This window comes from Diadema antillarum, unplaced genomic scaffold (assembly GCF_040938485.1).
Source record: "Diadema antillarum isolate AM-2024a unplaced genomic scaffold, OU_Dant_1.0 scf00000215, whole genome shotgun sequence".
NCBI lineage: Eukaryota > Metazoa > Echinodermata > Echinoidea > Diadematoida > Diadematidae > Diadema > Diadema antillarum.
Window position 1 is genome coordinate 1424612 of NW_027271104.1, and position 23092 is coordinate 1447703.

Sequence of the window (23092 nt, forward strand, 5' to 3'; positions counted from 1 at the left end):
CTTTGCAGGCTCCACCACCGCCTCCGAAGGCCCCTGGAAATCCAGAAGTCCAGGGCGGACCGGCTGTTCAGCCACCGGGTCCAGGTGGAGCAGTCAAACAGCTGCCTCAGGCTTTCGACAGCCATTTCCACCTGGACCGACTGGAATCGCGGTCTGGCCGCAAGGGCATCGGAGCGATCCTTGCGTCAACGGGTAGGCCTACCCGAGTGCCAGTGAAGGTTGTAGGGGGTGTCCTCAATTATTGCAATCCCCGGCAATTCAACAAGATCGTCTTCCCAGTGGATTCCAGTTGGAAGGTGGCGGAGGGAATACACCCTAAGCAGGCCCCAAATGCTTCGGCATCGATTCTTGATCGTCACAGGCACTCATCTGCTACCCTCGGGTGAGTGCAATTTCAGAGCTGGGGTTGGATTTTTCATGTCCGCCCATGACCTTCAAGAGTCAGGAAGGACTCCTGGACCTGGACTCCTCAACGCAGCCGGCTGGTACGGGCAGCACTCAAGAAGCATTGCTCCCGTCACCAGCGGGTCCATCTATTGCTGCCAGCTGACCGCGACTGAAGCAGTAGCGTGGAGAAAGGCTTTTCCCCATGCATAGTTCAGCTACAATGCCTCGGTCTCCCGTATGGGAACCGATCAACGTAAGGCATTAGCGGGCGTCCCTTTGAATCGGCTCCTATTGGAGACTGATTCGTCCCACCTCAGCCCTGACCGTGAGGTGCCCATCAACACCCAGGCATACATAGGGGAAGTTGCGGCAAGGGTGGCGGAAGTGAGGCAGGAGGCTATGGCACTGGTCATCTGTGCCACCAAGGACAACGCCCTCCGGCTGTGTGGACACCGCTAGTCTGGCAGCAGGAGCCTGGCGGCATACGCTCTAGGGGATAATAATTATGGGTTCCAGTAGTGTTTATTTTTGTTTTAATCTTATTCCACTTATTATTGGTGGTTAATTTGGGGATATGTCTCTTATTGCACTTATTCACAGGAGTAAACATGAGATTGGGAATCCGGTTCAGGATACTAGGGACATTTGTCTGTAGGTACATTTGGTATAATGGGGTAATTTAACCACCTCTGGACGCCCAAGGGATTTGCATTACCTTATATACGGAGGGGGGTATGGGAGGGGATTGAATCACAGTCCAGGGCAACCACTTCAATCACTCGAGATATTAATATTTTTTTTCGATTGTTTGGTGTTGGGGCTGCGCTTTGCCCTAGTTAGTTTCACATTTGGTCATTTGTGGATGTGTTGGTCCACCTGTTTCAGAGTTGTTGGAATTTTGAAGTTTTATGGTTGTCCATTGTGGACGTGATTCTCCCCTATTGACAGGGTAGTGTTTTAGGTATTTGTCGTTAAGGGTGATTTAATTATAGGATACTCAGGGTGGGTCAATCGCAGGCTGGGGTCTCCTCCTTTAAATAAAACGGGGGGAGGGGGTAATGTAGTGGGATTGGGTTCTTACTCTCACTGACTGACTGTACATGACCCGGACTGCCACTTTAACCGGACTGGGGGGTCACATGACAGACTCCCCCGACCTTGTCAGGTGACTGTTGACCCCCAAGACCCAGACTCGACGTTGAACGGACTAATGGTTTTGGTAGGAACATACCCCACGGAAGTTATCTGGGAAATCCACCGAAATCTGGTCCAACCGTCAGCTGGCGTAGTCGGTAATTGTATATTATCTCAAAGTGGATAACACTCCCACTTTAGTGGGTAAGCAGGTTAGTTACATCGTCATTACTAACTGTTAATGTTATGTCATTACGAACGCTTCGCGTTCGGGCTGGTCGCAGTTTTAAGTGGCCGGATTATCATTTAATCAATCATACTGAACAAGCGAAAAAATAATAACTTACCTGTTTTTTGACAAAATCCAATGCAGTTCGTATGACAAGCAAGAAAGATATCACCCGTCCGTACACGATGTGCGTACAGTGTATGTACAAGGCCCTGTGCGTGGCCCGGTGGTTGTGCTGTGCGATTTTCGCATTGTAAACACAAGGTGTCGGTTTAAAAACTGTGCACATGCTGTATTGGCAGGAATCAGCCAATGAGATTTTAGCTCCTCAAGAGTATGAAAGCGCCCTCTACAACGTTTGGGTTGGGAGGGCGTCATCTGGCAGTACCAGGCCACTGAACTCTGAGTTCAGTGGTACAGGCTGGGAAGTGTTCAAGCCTCTAATCAGTATATGCAGATTCATCTCGGCTTTTTTCACCATTTATTTAGCGATTCCATATATCGCCGGACAGTACATAACAATAAGTTTAACAAAACACAAATCAGCCCGATTAGTAACCACCAACTTCAAATCAAACTCTACTTTCATCAGCCACTATACTCACCATAATGAAAAAAGAATAAAAGGTGCCCGAGTCTAACACATAATGAAATAAAGGACTATTGTAAACCACACAAACGAGTGGAATCTGTTCAGTGATAGGGTTGAACTACATTATTGTTACAACACCCCATCTATTTCCTATCTACTCTGTTCCCTTAAACCTATTCCTTCTCCCATCCCCTAAGAGCATCTGTACATAGCTTGGTGAACCTCTAGTTCCGGACTCTTCATTGCCAAATTTAGTGTGTTTAAATAACCATTCCTTATGTCTCAATGCTCTGGAGAAAAAAACCCACAATATCAGTACATTACTCTACTGGGGAAAACAGGAGATTAGCAATGCCATACCTGTTCTTCTATTGGAACTTACATTGTTTGTCTTCTCATCGATTTCACTAGTGAAGGGATAGTACAGTATTGGTGGAGATAAGAATTGGGCTTTTAAGTTTTTGCGAGATACCAAGAAAACAATTATGATATAGTACAGAACATACCATTTTAAGAGGAATTCAAAGTTTATTTGATGAAAATCGGGTTTTGAATGACTGAAACATCCAAAAACAAAGTAAAACAAAGCGATCGTAATGAAGTGTGGGTCCCTATATTAGAATCGCTCTTTTTTTATCTCCGCCATTTCAAAACCAATTTTCATCAAACAAACGTTTAATTCCTCATAGAATTACATGCTCTTTCATATTTCATAAGAGGTTTCTCATTATCTCAACAGAAATGTTTCTAGAAGCCTAAAATTAGGTAGAAATTAGGTAGAAAATGAGGTTGGTGATGGGATTTATGTTTGCATTGGATCATTTCTGTAATGCGCTAAGATCTGACCAAATTGAGAAATATCGATGCAAACTTTCATAGAGTAGAGCATTGCGAGGATCACCGCCGGCGGAACGTTTTCAAAAGTGTGTGTGTGGGGGGGGGGGGGGGGAGGGGGGCACTTCCGGGTTTCATGGGCTGACAAGCAACAACAAAAAAAGGTCTTCGGCTCATCTTTCTCATTCCACTTCCGGGGTTCTTCAGCTGACAAGGCCCCCCCCCCCTCCCCCCAAAAAAAAACATTAAAAAGAAATAAAATAACCGCGCTCACACTTCAAGGTTTCTATCTATTTCTTTCGAGTGCCACTTACGCACTTCCGGGGTAAAAAAAAAGAGTGTGGGGGCCAAAGTGGTGACACCTTATGTATTCCTTTGTATGGTGAAAAAAATGCCCCCCCCCCCCCTCCGTTCCGCCGGCCATGAAAATGTACACCAATCAGAGTATATTGTCAAAGATATTATCGGACCTTTGATGATGGGAAGAGACCATCTTGTGACTAAAAATAACAAGGAAATATCGAAAATATTCCAGTATGTGACGTCAATATTAGCGAGCTAAGATTATTTTGTATCGCAAAACAGGTTAGGGGTGCACATCACCTGTTTGACACCCACAGATCATACAGCTCATGAGTTCGACACTACATGCTAAGCAAACAGGGCTCACGAGATCGACACATGAAGCCCCGTGTTGTGATGCCAAACTCATGCATGAGTTGTTTCTACCTATAGTGTCGAGATCTTGGGCTGTATGATGACTCGTGGGCTGTATGACTCAAGGAGCCGAAGTCCATTGTCAGATAGAGCAAAATAGAACATTTCCATTGATACCTCAGTTGTTGCATCGCAAGGAATAAGATGATTTATTATTAATTTCTTTGTTAAAGCACGTTTAATCGAAAGTATCTGAAATTGACAAGAGTGGATGAACTGGAGTTGAGATCAAACGATCAAACAGGGGATGGGTACAGCCAAAAATCATTTTACCCAAATGGAAAAAACACCAGTCACAATGAGGACACTAATTATTCTGTAATAAATGAGTCAAAGTCCTTTGTGGCAGTGTACGGGGCAAACGGAATCCGAATAAAGTGCGGATGCCTATAGATTCCAATTTCTATCGAAACTATACCTAGCAAGTTTACAGAGTACTGACTGCTGGTGTGTGTGCGCGTCTCTCTCTCTCTCTCTCTCTCTCTCTCTCTCTGTCATAATACTGGTCAAACTGTGATAGTGAATGATAGGATGTACTGCTACGAAATTACGTTGGACATTCAACCATTAGGAAACATTACCGTCATTTTTCATATCAACTGTACTTTTCCTACCATTATTGTTATTTTGGTAATAATATTTTCTGTCACCATCATTTCCTGCATATGTGTAATCATTATATACAATGGTATAATGTACATATCCGCATACAAAACTGTAAATGATTTCTGAATACAGTGTATTCAATGCCATCAACTTTGTTTTTAATACGGTGGTACTTTCGGCTTTTCCTCCTTGCCGACTTTGATGTCGTCGTCCAACCGGTATTTGAACACGCCGTCGATAGAGACGCCTTTAGTGGGGGCGTAGCTCACCACACCCTCAGAGGCGTAGGGCCCCTCGTAGCCGACTGGTATAGGACCACCACGTCCCGGCGGGAAAGGTAGATAGCCGCAATCTACTCGGTCAACATTCTGAGCGGGACCCCATGTCCAGTGAGGTCTGAGCAATATCTTGAATCTCTGTAATTACGAGGGTAACAATTACAGCTTCGAATAAAATAAGTGGGCAGGAATATACGGAGAGTTTGAATGCAAAAGCAGACAAACGCCATTTTCACTTTTTAAAGTAAGATCATTATCAAATCAAGAAAAAAAAGAGTATTTTCAAAATCTAATAATATATTACACTAGATACATAACAATAAATCTTTTTAAAAATATTTTTACAATCATCATAATCATTTTCTTTGTTTTCAGCAACTTCAGTCTCAATATTTCAATCTGATAGAAATGGATAAATTGTTTTACGTGATCAGAAAAAAAATATCTATGACAAGTCATTGATTCTAAAAGCTTTCTGAGACCGCACGGTGAAAGAGGAAACTGGATGAGACTCTAGACTTTAGATGGAATATAAATTGACAATTGTATTGAAAATAAAAGTAAATCAACAGAATAAACCCTTAAAAAACTAAACACCATTTCCACCATATCCCCTCCATCGCCCTGAGCCCATACCCCACAATTCCGCTGACCCTGATGTGTGTATGGGTGATTGTGTGTGAGCGTGCGTAGAGATGACAAAGTCAGGAGGACTGGGGCAGCTGCATAGAGATGGGATGGGGGGGGGGGGTAGGATTGGGCTAGTGTATTCTGAATGAAATGATGTTTCCATTATATTAGCTTGACAAATACATTTTCATTTCAACTCTTATATTAAGAACTGAGATGCATTTTTATCAGCGTTTTTATCATGAAATTAATTTTTTATTTCATTTCTACTGCCCAGTGGTACATACATTACTAACAAAATATTATGTTTACTTGCTTCAAAATCATGGGTATACTTTGCTATTTTGTACAGAAAGAACAGATTAGATCATTGTACTCAAATTATTTGAACAGAAATTAAATAAATACCATTGAAAAAAAGTGCGTGTGTTTTGTTGTAGTTATGGGTGTTGTTGTTGTTGTTGTTGTCGTTGTTGTTATTTTTGTTATTTTTATTGTTGTTTTAAAGAGAGAGAGAGAGAGAGAGAGAGAGAGAGAGAGATCTGTTTCTACCTGAATGAGACTGCCCTCTGCGTTGAAAGTCAAAGCGTAGACAATGTAGGTCGGAATGACTGCAACAGGGACTAGAGCCAAGAGCAGCCCGACGGCTTGGGCCCAGTCGGGAAACGTGTACTCGTCTAGGGATGCCGGGATGTAGAATACAACGCTGAGGATCAATATCATCTGTTTAAAAAAAAACAATGACCATTGAGAATACAACGATGAATGTGAGTTCTGACAAGTGGCCTGACAAACTAGGGCCTACTTGTTTGATGGCTATGGCTATCGATGATATGGCTCTGTTATGGGCGCTACAGCGATATTTTGGTGCATACATAAGCGTATTTGGTTCATTGGGTCATCGCTGATCATGGAAAACTAAGAAGATGTTTAGTCTGTAAGGCGTATAAGGGAGAAAAGTCAATGAACAAATTTAAAAACAAATCAGCACTGACGGTTTTACTATACAAAATTATTTGCTTCCACGACTGTCTGTCCGTCTGTCTTGATCTCTTGATCTCTTTCTCTCTTATATCCACACACACACACACACACACACACACATACGTATATATATATATATATATATATATATATATATATATATATATAATAATAATAATAATTGAGTGATTAGGCTACAGTTTTAAATAGGAAAAGTAGATTGAACGCCAACTTATAAAACGATGTTTTATTTGACTTCAACGAAAACGCCTAAAACGTTAGCAAAAAAACAAAACAAAACAATTATGAGTATAATGATCAGCTTTAAAATATCGTTAAAGAAGGAATAAAAGCTTGATTCTCGAAAGGGAAAGTTTCATGTCTCTTTTATATACAAGTTTAGTTGAGCCGATGTTAATGTGAGGGTTGGGGCTGTTGATTGAGGATATACTGTCAACCTTGCCTATAAGTCGAATCCATTTGGACTAAAGAAATAGCTTCGCCTTAGAGAAATTTCTACTTGCGAGGAATAAAAATCAGAAGAATATACCAGGTCAAGAGAAGAGGAATTGACAAGGCAATTATTCGACTTATGCGAGGTCGACTTAAGCAAGGCTGACTGAACTCATAATACGTCGCCAAAACAATTTCAGCTCGTTGCAACTGATCGGCAAATTGCCCTGCATCGATGTAAATAATCACTGAGTTGATCAGTGTTTTAGTAGTAGCCATGATAAAAAATCATGGGCGTACATACTCGAGCGGGACTCGAACCCACGACCTCCTGATCACCGGACAGACACCGGATTTATTTATGTCGATGCAGGGCAATTTATCAATCAGTTGCAATGAAAGCATCTCGACGGAAGAATTTCATGAATTTAGATTTCAGCTTGGCTATCACTAATGTGTGATTGTGACAGAGTGCAAAATTTTGAGAAAACATGAGTAACTCTCAAAATGTCATAATAATCGTGTTTTCTAATGAAATTATGTTCTTTTCTTAACCTTGATGTTTAGATTTAATTAAAGTCAACTTGAAGAAGGGATTAAAGCATACGTCCATTAAGTCTTCACGGCTGATATTCTGTGACTTACGAGCATGGCGAGTGGAGACAAGACGGCCCAACAGAACTGGAAATAAACCCACACTGTGCTCCCCGTCATGGCCGCAATATCCCTGACGAACCGTTTCCGACCTGTGCATATTGATTACCATGATGTTGGAGAAAATTAGAAATAATCCGTGTCTGTCTTGACCTATGATTCTTTATCTAGCATGAACCAAAGGGTATGATTTACCTTCCCTTTACCCCACAAATAAAATAATGAATACGTATATCAATTTATGAGCATAATTATGAATGACTGAACTAGTAAATTGATAAATTAGACATAATGGGTGATTACAGAACATAAATACCACAACACCCCACTTAATAAAATAATGAACACGTATATCAATTTATGAGCATAAATATGAATGACTGAACTAGTATATTGATGAATTAGACATAATGGGTGATTACAGAACGTGACTTGCTAACTAATAAGAGTACATCAGGTGGTGGTTTGCGATGTTTTACAGTTTCGCAATGATTCGATATAAATGTGATAGCACATTCAAAGCAGACCCCTAGAAGGTATAACATTACTTGTTTCTGAAATTTAAAAAAAAGCCATAAAAGCTTTTATCTACCACAAAATGATAACAAATAAGCAACTTTTTTTTTTTACCGTAGACGTAGCTGATCATAGGGTACATGCAGGTAATATGAGACTGCAGGTAATATGGCACGCGTGACTTAAAAACCCTTATTACTCCACCTGAACCACTTCCAAAATGCATATAGCGCCATCTATAGTTTTATATCATCACTGTGCTTAGTTCTTGATGATTTTCCTGCTCGCTGACTGAAAGTTTGGTGAGAATATCACCAAATACTGAAAAGATATGTAAGAATTACAGTATTTTTTAGCCTTGATATAAGATTTGACATTTCAACAATTACACTGGTGTAAGTAAAGTTATTGTGTGTGAAATCAATTCTTTGCATTTTACGTTAGCTCATTGATTGGTTTAACCAAAGAAAGTGTGTTTTGGTCTATGTACTGTACTAAATATGTGTTATATGGCTTCAAAGGGGACCAACAAGACCCAACAAGCTGCAGGTAATATGAGACGTCAATATGGCGGACAGGTTTTATTGACATCTCTGATTTCAACTGACTTGCCTAATTAGATAGAAGCCAACATCAAAATACCTCATTTTCTTCCCTGACAGTTTTTTTTATATTCAAAGTATATAAAAAATGTATCACAAAGTACAACACACAGCTATATGAACATGTATGTAAATTAATATTTGTGTACTTTAGATAGGGTGCTTCCAAGTTAATGCCACAATTAATTTGGTGTGCTATAATCTTTAGTTTAAGTGTTATTTTATATGTGTTAGATACTGTACACGATTACTTCAAACATTTGAATTCACAATTTTCATAGTTTAAACCATAAAAGACTGAGGTCTCAACGTTTTCTGTGATATTTCCGCGGTTTTTATTATTTTTTATTCAATTTTCTTTTTGCAACTGAGCTAGGCCAGGCCTAGCTCAGTTGCACAAAAAAAAGAATAATAAAATATAATAAAATGCCCATCAGGATTATCTTTTTTTTTTCTTTGAACTTTTGTGCAGCATTTGATACCTATTTTGTAAAAATAAAAGTAAAAGACCTTTACGTAATAATCTCATGTCGGCGTCAAATTTGAGAATTTCTGAGATTTGAGACAAACACAAGAAAAATGGCGATTCATGCTTAAAATCAATTTTTGGCTTAAAATTGTCTTATTTGTCTCAGTTTTAGACAATATTCATATGATATCTATTAAAATTAAATAGTCAAACAACACCAATAGAAAAAAGTCATGAATTTAAGACATAAGATTGTCATTTTAACATTGACACAATGTCTACCATGCACAGTCTCATATTACCTGCACATGCTGGTAATATGAGACTTCTGCGATGATGTCATAATTTGCATATTAACTGTCAACAAAAATATTTGATTGGTGCAAATGCTATATAAAAGGAAGGATGAATAGTTGCTAATTCCCAAAAACAAAGTTTGATGGGTTTCTCTGTATGCATCTTCATGCCATTTATGCAAATGAGCTTAATAGTCTCATATTACCTGCATGTACCCTAAGCGCTGTGCATGAAGCAATGATGAAATTGGCATAGGAGGCCGTGAACCAGTCCATTAATGTCAATACATACAGTCCTCCCTTACAAATAGAAAAAAAAATAACACAATGCAGCCAAGGGGTAATTAACCAGCACGATTCAACATCAATATAAACGAAACACTTTAGAAGGATTTATGCGAATTTCTGCGTTTTCTGAAGCACAAAGTTTGTAAAAAGGAATCACCTTATTTCACAATTTAGAAAGTGTTGATATCATGATCATCTCACTAAGTATACGTAGACTAGTCACTAATACTAAACTATGAATCGGTCACTATAATACAATGATTTGATTACATGTTATTGTACAGCATGAACAGTCTAATAGATACGTGCAGATATCATGCACCAAGCAAGGGCGTCACCAGCATTTTTTTTCAAGGGGGGGGGGGGAGGGGTGATGCGTTTATATTTCTGGTTCCACTTCCGGGTTTCATCAGCAAACAAGCAAAAACAAAAACAAAACAAAAACAAAAACAAAAAAAAATAAAATAAAGGCCTTCAGCTCAATTTTCTGATTTCACTTTCGGGTTTCTTCAGCTGACAAAAAAAAAAAAAGAGGGCCCCTTACCCGCGCGCATGCGAAGGAGCGAAGTGGCCGAGCCCGTATGAGCGAGCGGGGGAGGGTCTGGATGGGGGGGGGGGGGGGGGGGAGGGGGGGGGGTTTCCACCTCCGAGACCATGGAGATTTAAATTGTGAGTGCATACATGATAAGTAAAACTTTTATTTAGGGTCTGAAGGGGGGTGCGTTCGCACCAACGCACACCTGGGTACCCCCCCCCCCCCCCCTCCCCGTGACGCCTATTATATGCTATAGGGTCGTATTTCCTTTTTTTTTTTGCAAACGTCGCGAAATTTTGCCTGGTTGAAGAATAATGTCTCCTAATATAATCTATAAAATCTTACGGTATAGTACACCTCAAAAGATTTTCATTTTTTAAATCATTTTTAAGAAATGAAAACTAACCATATGTCACTTGAGAATACGTTTCCCCATTGTATCGAGAATAACGGTTGGGATTTGTTCGGGGTCCGAATAAATTCACTGGATATATAGTATTTCCCCTCTCAATTTTAAAGAAGTTTCATTGCCTGGTTGACGTACCTGCATGCATATTGGAATACCACAAACAAAGAGGGCTACACAAACTCCCATGGTAATAAATTTCTTGTATTTCTTTCTTGTGGCCGGTGACAATTCATCAGCTATAACGGTTCCAACAGCTTCAATACCACAGAACTGGGATGCAGAGAAAATGCAAAATATCATCGCGGATATAGCATTAGACATAATGAATAATCATTAAAGAGTTTGCTTGCAAAAGAAGACAACACAATAATAATAATAATAATAATAATAATAATAATAATAATAATAATAATAATAATGATAATAATACAAAATGATACATAATAATAATAATGATAATGATAATAATAATAATAGTAATAGGCCTAATAAAAATAATAATAATAATACAAAATAATACATAATAATAATGATAATGGGATTGAGAATAGTAATAATGACGATAATAATAATGATTATAATAGAAATGATGATAATAATAATAATAATAATAAGAAGAAGAAGAATGAAAACAAAAATGCCAGTTTCACTTTTTAAAAAAAAATTGACAAAATAGACCTTGATCCAGCAGATGGTGATCCACCTCACTAAAATTTAATCATCTGCTCCTTGTTTCATTATCAACTTGCCCTGTAAATTTCATATAAATCCGTTGATAAATTTTTGAGTTATTTTGCAAACAGACAAACAAACAGATAAACAGACCGATGCCGGTAAAAGACATAACCTCCATGGCAGAGGTAAACATAAAATGTTTTCAGTGACATTGCACTCATTATCTATGAAGATATATGTTTTTAAAGATATATCAATCAAAGTTATTATGTTGATTATTGTCAACATTTATTTCATTTCAATATCATTACCCTCGTTGTTTTCAACAGATTATATTTCAAATATTTCAATTTTATAAAGATGGATGTATCTGTTTTTGCGTTTGTAATATATTTTGTTGTTGTCACAGAAAGAAAGAAGAGAGAGAGAGAGAGAGAATATGTATTCGCGATGTGATAAGTCACCCAAATTGTATAGACTGGACTGGACTTCTCATTGAACTCCTGTGATGTTTCATCTTGCTAAGTATTATCAATATGTTAATGTTTGTGCTTGTTACTTGAGTCTTTTATGGTATTATGCCTATTCAGTCACGTAATTAAATTTTGTTGTCCATCATCCAATGTCATCATTGGATGTTTAGTTGATCGCATTATATGGGATGACTATCTACTATTTTAAAGAAGCCAGGTCACAATGCCGCTTTATCAGGTTGGATGTGTTATGGTGTGTGCGTGTATACAAACTTTATGAGTGCATGTTATGTTGTACATGACGATGTTATCGAACCTGATACGAACCGCACGCTGGAAGTGTACACTGTATAACTTCAATCAGTACATTATAAAAGCACACGTGAGTAAACGCAGCACATCCTTTGATCATGCGATGCAGGAAACCACAACCATTACAATGGGCAATGGGGAAAACATTGTCTAGCGTCAACTCGGTGCTATGCTAGTCTGTCGATGCAATCAATGATTCGTATTTTATGTTCTCGTCATCAGTCCAAATGATCACGAAAGTATTTAATTTTCACACTATCAAAATATCAAAAGACGGAGCTGTGTGACTCCTACCAAGAGTTTTAGTGCATCCTAAATTGATAAGGAGCAAACATACATATCGTATAAAATAAGCCGACTTTGATCACTATGGGTGTCTGAGACTTTTACCCAGTTCTTTCCTGGTTTCAAAATGCGAAACGTTGTGCTTGGATTGTTCGTTGTTAGAGAATTTCCAAACGTCAGATGCTAAAGGTCGGATTCACATGGGTAGAAATGCAGTTGGGAGAACGGTCTTGTAAACGTATATAGGTGAAAATGACAGACGTATAGGTAGTAAAGGTGAAAGGTAAAACGTACCAGTACTCCTCGAGTGAAAACGTACATTGTAATACCAGAGGGGACGATAATCTATATCTACGGTGTTAATTACGTAAAATATTTGGATTGACAAACTGACATTTTGACATTTGGCGTTTTTCTCTGCAATGTTTTTACCAGTGATAATATTATACCTTTGTTTATCTGACAATGTTGTGATTATATGATTCTGTAACCCGTGAATAGGAATTATTGTTAAACTCTCCGGTTATAGCTTTCATCGTTATAAACTTTAAACTAACCTGAAATGAAAATGATAGTTTATTTTTGATTTGGACCCACCTGACTATCAAGTCCAAGAGTGACTATCATAAAGAAGAACAGAAACGACCAAAACTGGGGAAGGGGTAGTCGAGACAGGGCTTCCGGGTATACCACGAAGACTAGTCCTGGTCCTGTTGTGTTGTTCCACCATGGCAGCAGCAAGAGTCAGTGCAGAAAAAAAAAAATGTTGCAAACAACGTATGGCACATCAACTCCCTCTAGAAACTTTAAGGTGAAGATCCCCAAACTTCCAAATAATAATGAATCTATATAGCGAATGCTGAATCGGGGGTCACTCAAAGTGCGAGGAAACTGCTCGAAAGTAACAAAGTTTGCAGCTAGGTGTTGGTTAATTCAATGAGCCGCCCTAGTTGTGATTTATAATGATAAAAGGAATTCAAGACAAAATGGAATTTAGAGGTAAACTTGCACTGAACTTTAATTCTAATGATAATAATAATAATCATCACTACAAAATTGTAATGGCATCACACAGATTTGTATAATTACCATGACAATATAGTAATGATGATTACTCCGTTTACGACCTTGCACAAAGTTGATAAAAATTTATTGTTTTTCTTGTTTTCTTCTACTCTCTCCTATATTTCAATGACTCGATACAACTTATCACTAACCTGAATGTTTTCTCTTCCTTCCTTTTAAAAATCTGTTTTGTGGTATATAGTTTTTTAAACAGACAATAATAATGGAACAGAGTCTATATGAATAGAAAAGACGTACAACAAAATGATTTCGTTTTGTTCTCTCTTCTTTTTTTTCTCCTCTAATTATCGTAAAAAAGAATGTTTCTTTCAGTTAACAAAAAGCAGCTATTGAAATAAAATCCATAATCAGAAAAAAATACCCCAAAAATTCAAAGTACAAGACACACTTTCCTTCACTAGTGAAGAAGACAGTGAAGATTGCAATGATTTCTGATGTAACCTCCATAGTATAGTACGCTGGTTGAAACTGATTATCTTTTTCCTTTTTTCTTTGCTTCCATTTACTGTTTTACATATGGGTCATTTTCAAGGTGAAGTTTCTGTATTGTTTTTTGACACAGAACACATCAAAAACCATGAAATAATGATAGTATTTCGTTCTCTTTATCAAGGGAAGTCTCTTCAGTATTGACACTGCTCTGCAGGGCCCTGTCATTGTTATTATACCAATATACTGTTGCCAGGTACCCACACATGGTTCGAAAGGGACATACAGGTGGGTAAAAACATCTTGTACAAATCGGACGTCAGCACTGGTCTGGATTCGAACTCGGGACCTCCGACCTCTGGGAGTTGGGAATCTTATCCGCTATCCCACAGCGTCCACACAAAATCGAAAATATTGAACAGTAATGATTCGGTTTTGTTCTCTTACCGTCGTCAACAACATCCGGGACTTTTTGTCCGCTGTCGTGAGCCATGAAACCAAGCACGGAGAAAACGACGAAGCCAGCGAACAGGCTGGTAAGGCTATTGATGAGACAGACAGTAATGGCGTCCCTGCGGCAATAAGGGAAGAAGTTGCAAGAGACATTTAATGAAGGGCGATTCCGATATTGATATAAACATTGAACAATATACTTGACTTCCGCTCTTTCAATGCATCGTGGAAAATAGCAATTTAGGGTCTAATAACCGAAATAAATAACATAGATATTCCTTGCGACATTATGAACCGATCAGTTTCTTTTGAATAAGTATCGTATGTATACACAAGATATAGAAAATAATACCTCGAGCGGATTATTATCGTAATGGATGTATGCCAGTTTAGACATTGAGCCCAAAATATTATAACTGAATTGCTTACAATCCCTTCAAGTAAAACTCTTAGTTTGAAAGCCTCGGTTTTTAGCAATCTGCACTTACTTTTTAATCCAGTCCGATTTTGTGAATTTTGGCAAATGAGATCAAAAGTAGATGTAGGGGGAAACTTGCACAAGCAACAGACGTACCTGTAACAGTTGTTCCTAAACTTATTGTAGCTGGTCAAAGTGATGCTAGTCCCAAATGATATGCCAGTGGAATAAAAAATTTGGACAGCCGCATCCTTCCATGTCTATAGAGCGAGCGCAAAAGAACAAAATATGAAAGAACCTCAAACAGTATCAAACTTCCGACCAATCAAAGCGGTTTTCATTGCCGGTGATAGATGTATAGAACTGTCCACCACAGTGACACACACACACACACACACACACACACACATATATATATATATATATATATATATATATATATATATATATATTATATATATACACATTATATATATATATATATATATATATATATATATATATATATATATATGAGATATGAGAAATGAGGAGAAATCGGTGCGTAGCTTTGACATTATTATTCCTCTTACTGTTCCTCCTTTTTGGAAAAGCGCAAGAGTTGAAAAATTGGTCTCCGCCGGGGATCGAACCCGGGTCTTATATATATATATATATATATATATATATATATATATATATTTCCAGAAGTCATGTCTTGGGTGGTCTCATTGTTCCGCAAATACAATTCTGCCACGAATATATTCTACATGCATATATTACATCACTACTTTAAGATACTGATTTGTCAAGGCCAGCGGTAGACACTAATCACAAGTCTTGCAGTCTGAATCAATAACCACTTGCACTGAAGGAACTATATGAACAGTGTAAGTTGAACTTATCTTCATTGATAATGCCTTAACTGTTATTGCATAGTTCTTGATATTAACTTTTTTATGTAAAATAATAAAACAAAACACAAATGCACAGCCTGAAGAGACGAATTGTCAGAGGTAAAACACTTACATCGACATCAAGGAGTTTCTCGAAACGTGGAGTTATGTAGTAAGACACGCCGGTTCCTGCACCAGGTAGGGTAACGCCTCGAAAGAAAAGGATGAGTAACACCACATAGGGGAAGACCGCCGTAAAGTAGACCACCTGATTGAAATACCAATTTATGATGACATTTACATATCGAATTGACTGTTACCAAAATCATCGTTTATTGAAAACACGGATAATGAGTTTTTGTTTCACATGCAAATGGTAAATAATGCCTTTAAATGCTATAGTGGGTTGTGAGAACGAAAAGGAACATCGATTTCTGAAATTTTAAAACCGACATGTTATCTATGTACAAATTGTACCTTTTCCTCAACCCTGGTAGATATTGAGATAAAAACAAGTCAACAATGAAGTTCATGAAGGATTTCGGCAAAGATGGAATGATAAGTGACCATCAATTAGCATCCCTCCTTCGGCATGAAGTTCCGGATCTATATGGAGTGATTATTAGCCTAAAGGAAGGACGGAATTAGTCATTGAAAGAAATCGTTGGAACTCTCACTTCCAGTATTCTTCACTCGGGCGTGTGGACTTGTTAAAGGTCCTGTTCACGAGGCTGGAATCAAAGCAGTCGGCCGAGTTCCAAGGGTTGTCGCACGTTGACCACGGGAGCGTCTTCAGACAAGATGCCCCCATGTAGTAGAGCGCCCATGCCACAATGACGGCGTAATAAATTGATGTCGTGAAGTTTACCAGTATCATGCTCATTCCGAGACCTACACCCCCAAAACCAGAGAATTGAAATAATGTATGAACAATCTTTAAAGAGAATGATATCAAATGAAGAAAGAAAAAGAAAGCTCACACACATTTTGGTGAAGCATATACGCAAGAAAGGCCACAAAGACTATGATTATATGAAAATACTATCTGCATCTTGAGTTCAACTGATTTTATATCCATATAAAGTAATACAAAGCAATATGCATAACATTTACATAAGTACATGATTTTCTAAGGAACTTTGACTCATATAAGTTTCAACAAAACATGGATACAATTATGGTAATATCAACTTTGTTTTTAGATAAATAAACAAGTAAGCAATACAATTTTTGTCTTATAAGACATCGTCTCCTGGTTTCGACTATTTCTTTATTACTCTCAACACACAAAGGCATTGCACACGCTCATTATTTCAACATTATGTACCTGAAAAACATACTGAGATGATACACTGAGAGTGCATGTTTAATAAGCAGGTGGTTATCACATCGATGACTTTATCGTATTCTTTACCTCGAAAAATCGGGGAAATGTTGTAGCATCGGACGCAACCAAGGCTGGGAAACTGACCGAGGGAGTACTCCATGATTAGAAGAGGAATCCCCGCGATGAAGAGGAAGATGAAATAGGGAATCAGGAATGCTCCTGCATTTAAATTGAAGTTCAAAGGTCAGTCAGTCCCTGGTCTCTTTTATTTCATTGACTTCAGTTTCAAACTCGAGTATAGACCTTGTCTCTGATAAATAATATTTCAGTATAAGCTGTGGTAATATCTATATGACGTGACCACACGTTAACAATAAGCCAGTTGGGAGTTAGCCCATGGGCACATTGGTACGAATGACCTTTCTTTTTTCTCAGTTGGTTAGGGGCACTTCACTTGTTTTCAAAGCGACATAATGCACAAGTTGTACGTAACAACTTATGGGATTCATCAATCCTGTTCAAACAAGATAATGCATAAGCTGTACGTAACAACTTATGGGATTCATCAATCCTGTTCAAACAACGAAGGAACTTGGGTAGACCTGGGGCCTGTTTCATAAAACTTGTCATCAGTGGCAAGTTGTCATACATGTGACAAGCTACTGAAATCCTTGCATCTGATTGGCTGACAGCAAATTTGTCATAGAAATGTGGCAGTTGTCACTGATGACAAGTTTTATGAAACGGGCCCCAGATGACCAGAATGATCCGATTGATCCGTCAATTAACACTTGGGAAAGCATTCATTTCATTATTTTGCATTGAAAGTATGAATAATCTCTTTCTATTGTTATTGCCAAATATAATGTACCACCTTTGCTGTCAGGTGGATACATGATGGAAAGCAGCGTGTATAAGGATTACACGAATAATCATTACATCACAGCTGCTTATCCGAGTGAATTTAAAAACTAACATGCCTATTGGTACGAATCAACTTTTTTCTGCGCATGTGCATAGTGGAACTTCGAACTGGCTTTTTAGAAGGAGAGCTATTGTTATAGTGGATAGGGAACCGAATTTGGAAAGGGAATATCTGGGGTTTTAATCTTGCTCGGTTCTTCCATTCTCGGACAGGATATCGCCCCCCCCCCCCCCCCCGCCACCCCCATTGTCCCGCTTGGCTCATGGTGTAATTGTACATGCCAATGTAAGGGTAGTAATGGACCTGAAGAGACTACCCTTGGTAGATAAGTCTATTATGATAAATCAATTGTTAAAGATGTTCACAGAAATAGAAGGGTGAAAAATTGAAACTCTTTCATATCAATTATTTGAAACTCATCAGGAAAAGATAAGCAACAATTGAATAGCTAGGTAAATATTTATTTTTGTTGACAGATAATAATAATGTTTATTCATGAGTGTTTTAAATATTGTAACGTATAGGCAATAAACTGCACTTATGTAATGAGCAAACATTTATTCATCCACAGACCTATTGAGACCAGTAGCAGATCCAGGAAGTGTCATACCCAGCGCGCCCCTTGATTTTTTGTTAAAACAAAGGAAAACGAAAAATTGGAAGGGGAGCGTGTGCAGCCCCTTTAATTTTGTTAAGGCTCCCCTCCCCCTTCTTTACGGAATTCCTGGATCCGCCCCGAAGACCTATGTGAAAACAATGCCGAAATGATTCGATAACTGATGATTATCTACACCATATAAAATGCCTTCCCCTTTGATTGCTTTTGTTATTTCAACAGTTTATTCCCGTGACACGTTTTGTTTGTTCTACAAGTAACGCATTTGTTTTGAAGATCTGCCAAATCTTAGGCTGTAGTACCATAAAATTTATATTGGAAAACGATATTGCTAAACAGTTCAACTCGGTTTGAATTTCACCACTCCACAAAGAAATCACCATCGGGACACCTCTTATCTTGGAATAAATAGACGTAGATATTGCATTTTATCTGGCACTTGTTTAAGATATGAAGGTTATGACAGCGTCCTAACTTTAACCCTTTGCATGTCATATCGACTTCTTGTCTATGGGTTTATGTGTGGAATATGTGCGCATTATTTTGACTCACTGACATCGAAAGGAAAATCAAAGACAATCAATGAAAATGGCAAACATTGGTTTATGGTTTAAATTTATGAACAGGGAAGGGTATATTTGAATAACACGATAATACCACAGATCTATTGATCTCTGAATAAATTGTGCAGTCCTGTAGATGTAGATACCGGGGTTATTACGTACATGTGATGTGACAGTGAAGTTCACCTTGCCATGGATATTGGTTTATTCATTTATAGGCCTACATGCAGATAATCTCAATAGACTCTTATTTTTGAACAATCCTTACTGAGATACACGACAAGTATATGGAAGCCAGTATCTGTACGTATTCCCAATACCCGCCTAAAATGAAAAATGTATGGGGATAGAGCCTTCTCTTCTGTTGCGCCACGTCTGTGGAACTCTCTACCACTCTCGCTTCGGCATTGCAACAGCCTCAATACCTTCAAGTCTGAACTGAAGACTTCTCTTTTCCAGCAACTTTGTGAATGATATGTGACACATTGTGGGAGCCGGGCGCCTTTGAATGTTTCTACAGATAAATGGCGCTATATAAATACTGTTTCATCATCATTATCATCATCATTATACGCCTAACTTTTGTTTGTGTGTAAATAATTTTTGTAGTGATCCTACGGCTTTGTACGGCCACATTTCATATTAATATATAGGGCATATATTCATTCTTATTATTCTCTTGCAATTATCATTCGAATTGAAGCCACGTAAACATAATTATGGACAATACTGACAGTAAAGAAGATTGGCAGAGGAGAGGAAGAGCAAGCGGAAATTTTGTAAAGGAATTATTGAGGAAAACTGACAAAATTATCATCATCATCAGCTCTATCCATATGCTTAAACAGGTCTGTATCTTTACATGTCCGAAATTAACCAGAAGAAGGGAAGCATGCATACACAATGGAAAATTACACAACATGTTAAAGAAGATTTTGATCAACAAAATAAAGATAAGCGTTAAAGTATAGTGAGATAAAACGAGTGGTAGAAGTTTCATAAGAACTCAGACTTAAAATCAAACAGTTGAATTGTAAATTGGAATAGTAATATTCCGTACATGGTTTAAAATAACATGTTTCAGTGATACTGGTTGAATAAACAAGTGCATATTAACTTGCAGCTCTCCCACTGCACTATAGATATAACTAAAGTCACGTTTGTATGTTTTTTTTCTTTTTGTTGTTGATAATATCGACCAAATGGGAGGAAAAAGTGTAGTTGCTAACATATTTATTATCATTATGTTACATATGCGACTATAGTGCAACACACAAACACGCACAGAAAAAAAAATGTGCGACGAATTTATTTCATAAACATGAATGAGTTAGTATGATATTACATTATTATGAATCGCATTTCCATGAGCTCATACAATGAACCCTTAACTGCCATAACTCTCTTATTTGAAGATCTTTGCATTTGAAGAGGATTATAAGATAAAGGCTTGTTTCTCTGGTAGTCTTACTGTGCTCTATCAATTTTGTCACAGACAATTTCGATATGGTGCTGATAATTGCACTTAAAGGCATGATTTACCACATGCATATGAAACATAGTGCTTTAAAATAGTTTCAAAATGTGAGTTTGGGATAGAAACAACCAATGTAAAAATTTGAATCAGTATAATCAATGTTAAATATTGTTGAATACACAAAATATAAAAAAATAGTTATAATGAAAATGTTGCCAGACTAAACCGTCTACAACTATGGTTTACTCAAAAAAATACTGATATCTCACTATATTTTAGGCTTTATTGCCAGAATTTTATATGGTAGGGTGTTTTGTGATACAACAGACCTACACGTATTATGCATCAAATATGATAGGCCTATCTTGAACATTATTTTTAAAATCACTATTCCCAAAGATGAACAGGACCTTTAATGAGATTTGATTCATACCCAATAAATTCATATACACCCGACACACTCCCACCTTATCGGAAGTAGTGAAATCGGTATACATAAATCTGATACTGACCTCCTCCGTTCTTGTAGCATAGATATGGGAATCGCCACACGTTTCCCAAGCCCACAGAATATCCTACAGCGGTGAGAAGGAATTCCAGCTTGTGGCTCCATTGATCTCTCTTCTCCTCGCTCTTCCCCTCGTTCGTCTCGACTTGGTCTTTCTGTACGTCTGACTTGTTCTCTTCCATCGCGGAAACCTTGCAGTTTATCTCTATACTGATCGCAAGGAGAAAGTTAGCAAGGACTAAAAGGATTTGTTTTATATATTTCATTTATTTATCAAGATCGCAGAAACTCGCAATAAACAGGTGGTAAAGGACTTCATTTTAATTTCAATATTTGCTGTAAACCCAATAGACGTTGCAATCGAGCACTAGAAGGGAATTCTGTGAGTAAGAACGCATTTTGTATGTTAGTTTTAATACGATGTTGTGTTTTTTTTAATTACAACTAAGACTGAGTGTACGCTTGTAAAAGATGGATTTTGACATTTCATTTTTCACTTCTCTTTTAAGCTAGCTTAAAAGCCTCCTCAAGAACGAGCAACCCCTTTTCATTATCACACGCTTCTTGCTCTTACAACGTGTGATATTTTCTTACTATTCATGTCACACCATTATTGCGCGTAAGATACTTATTGCTACGTTAACTTTAGTGAAAACTGAAATGAGTATTTTAAAAGCGTTTCTGATCAACTATTCTTATTATATCGCAGAGTATATATGTTGATATATTTCAGGTTTATAGGGCATCACACTTTTCATGTTGACGTTATCTTGATATAGTAACAATTACGATTACATGAAACGAAATAAAATTACTGAGGACAAAATGATCTTTTCGTCAAAAAAGGAATATCTCATGTGGAAAAATTGTTTCGAAATAAGTTTTTCAAGTACCGTAAAAATTGTCACAGTCATTTTTTTTTTACGTTTCCCCCTAATCTTTACTGTTCGATCAGTTATACAAAGAAGAAATTAGGGGGAAGAACAATTTTAGCGCATGAATATATTCAAAACATCGTGACTCCATATGATTAAAGTCCAATATCATTGCTTTACAGATTCTAGATGTCATTCAGACAATGTGATTTTATTCTTTCTGGTCAGGATTCCAGAGCCCTTCTGATGTTATAAGGAGAATTTCGGGATACTTTATGGCGATAAAGGACATTATTCGTTGCACTATAGCACTTCGTGAGCCAAACTATGTGAGGTTTTAGTTTCTTCAATATCCCTAAATGAGCCTTGAAAAAAAATGCAACACGATGTCCTCTTGAAACATGATAAACCTGATGTCAATTTAGTATTATATTGCTGATTACAGCCAGGGACTTTAAGATCGTCTTCTATGCAATCCAATGAGAAACTTTTATTTTTCGAAAAAAAAAAATAAAGAGGAATGCTATGAAAACATCTTCGCTACAAGTGGCATATTGCTTATTAGAGTATTATGCTAGTGGTTTTAACCTGAATCCTTCTACATTAGAAGCTCTAAATGTTTTATTTTTATAGAATCTTTTATTACAATGCAGATGATGTAAAATGATAGCACTCAGAATAGCTGGTGAACATATTCATCTTTATTTTGTGTAGTATACAAAATCATTGTTTTCTTTTGATATAATTTCATTTTTAAAAACTTTTCTGGAGACAGTCTATTTAGAACAGAGAAACAAATTTTAAATATAGGAACATCGATAAAGGTTACCTGATACTCAATGTACTGTGCAGATGATAGGAGAGAATAGATGTCAGTCGGCGAATATAAGCTCCAAAGATGTATTCACTTTTATATATTTTTTATAAACACAAGCATTATAGAAATCTGATTTTACTTTTAAAACTCTCCGTGAAAAAAAAAAAGTTAGATATTAGAACATTAAAAAAGGTCGGTTGATATACAAATCACTACTAATAATAATAATAATAATAAATCAGACTCACTATTCCACCCTGTCCTGATAAAAGGATCACTCTCTGATTTGGTGACTTTGTTACTTCTGATCATCCGAATCTTACTATGGGAGATCATGAAATTCTGTACCACATTATATAGCCATA

At 37.5% G+C, this 23092-nt stretch overlaps 1 protein-coding gene across 1 annotated transcript; it reads right to left on the reverse strand.

Annotated features, from left to right (window-relative positions):
• Nucleotides 1-675: 675 nt before the first annotated feature.
• Nucleotides 676-21217, reverse strand: LOC139724461 (sodium- and chloride-dependent GABA transporter 1-like). The gene is made up of 14 exons (XM_071635599.1): nt 21040-21217; nt 17034-17165; nt 16297-16510; nt 16097-16109; nt 15753-15887; nt 14901-15004; nt 14321-14445; nt 12956-13068; nt 10749-10883; nt 9588-9681; nt 7490-7590; nt 5960-6130; nt 4673-4915; nt 676-876 (listed from the first exon to the last, which is right to left on the reverse strand). Exons 1-14 carry the CDS (start codon nt 21215-21217, stop codon nt 676-678), a joined length of 1959 nt encoding a protein of 652 aa, XP_071491700.1.
• Nucleotides 21218-23092: the final 1875 nt, after the last annotated feature.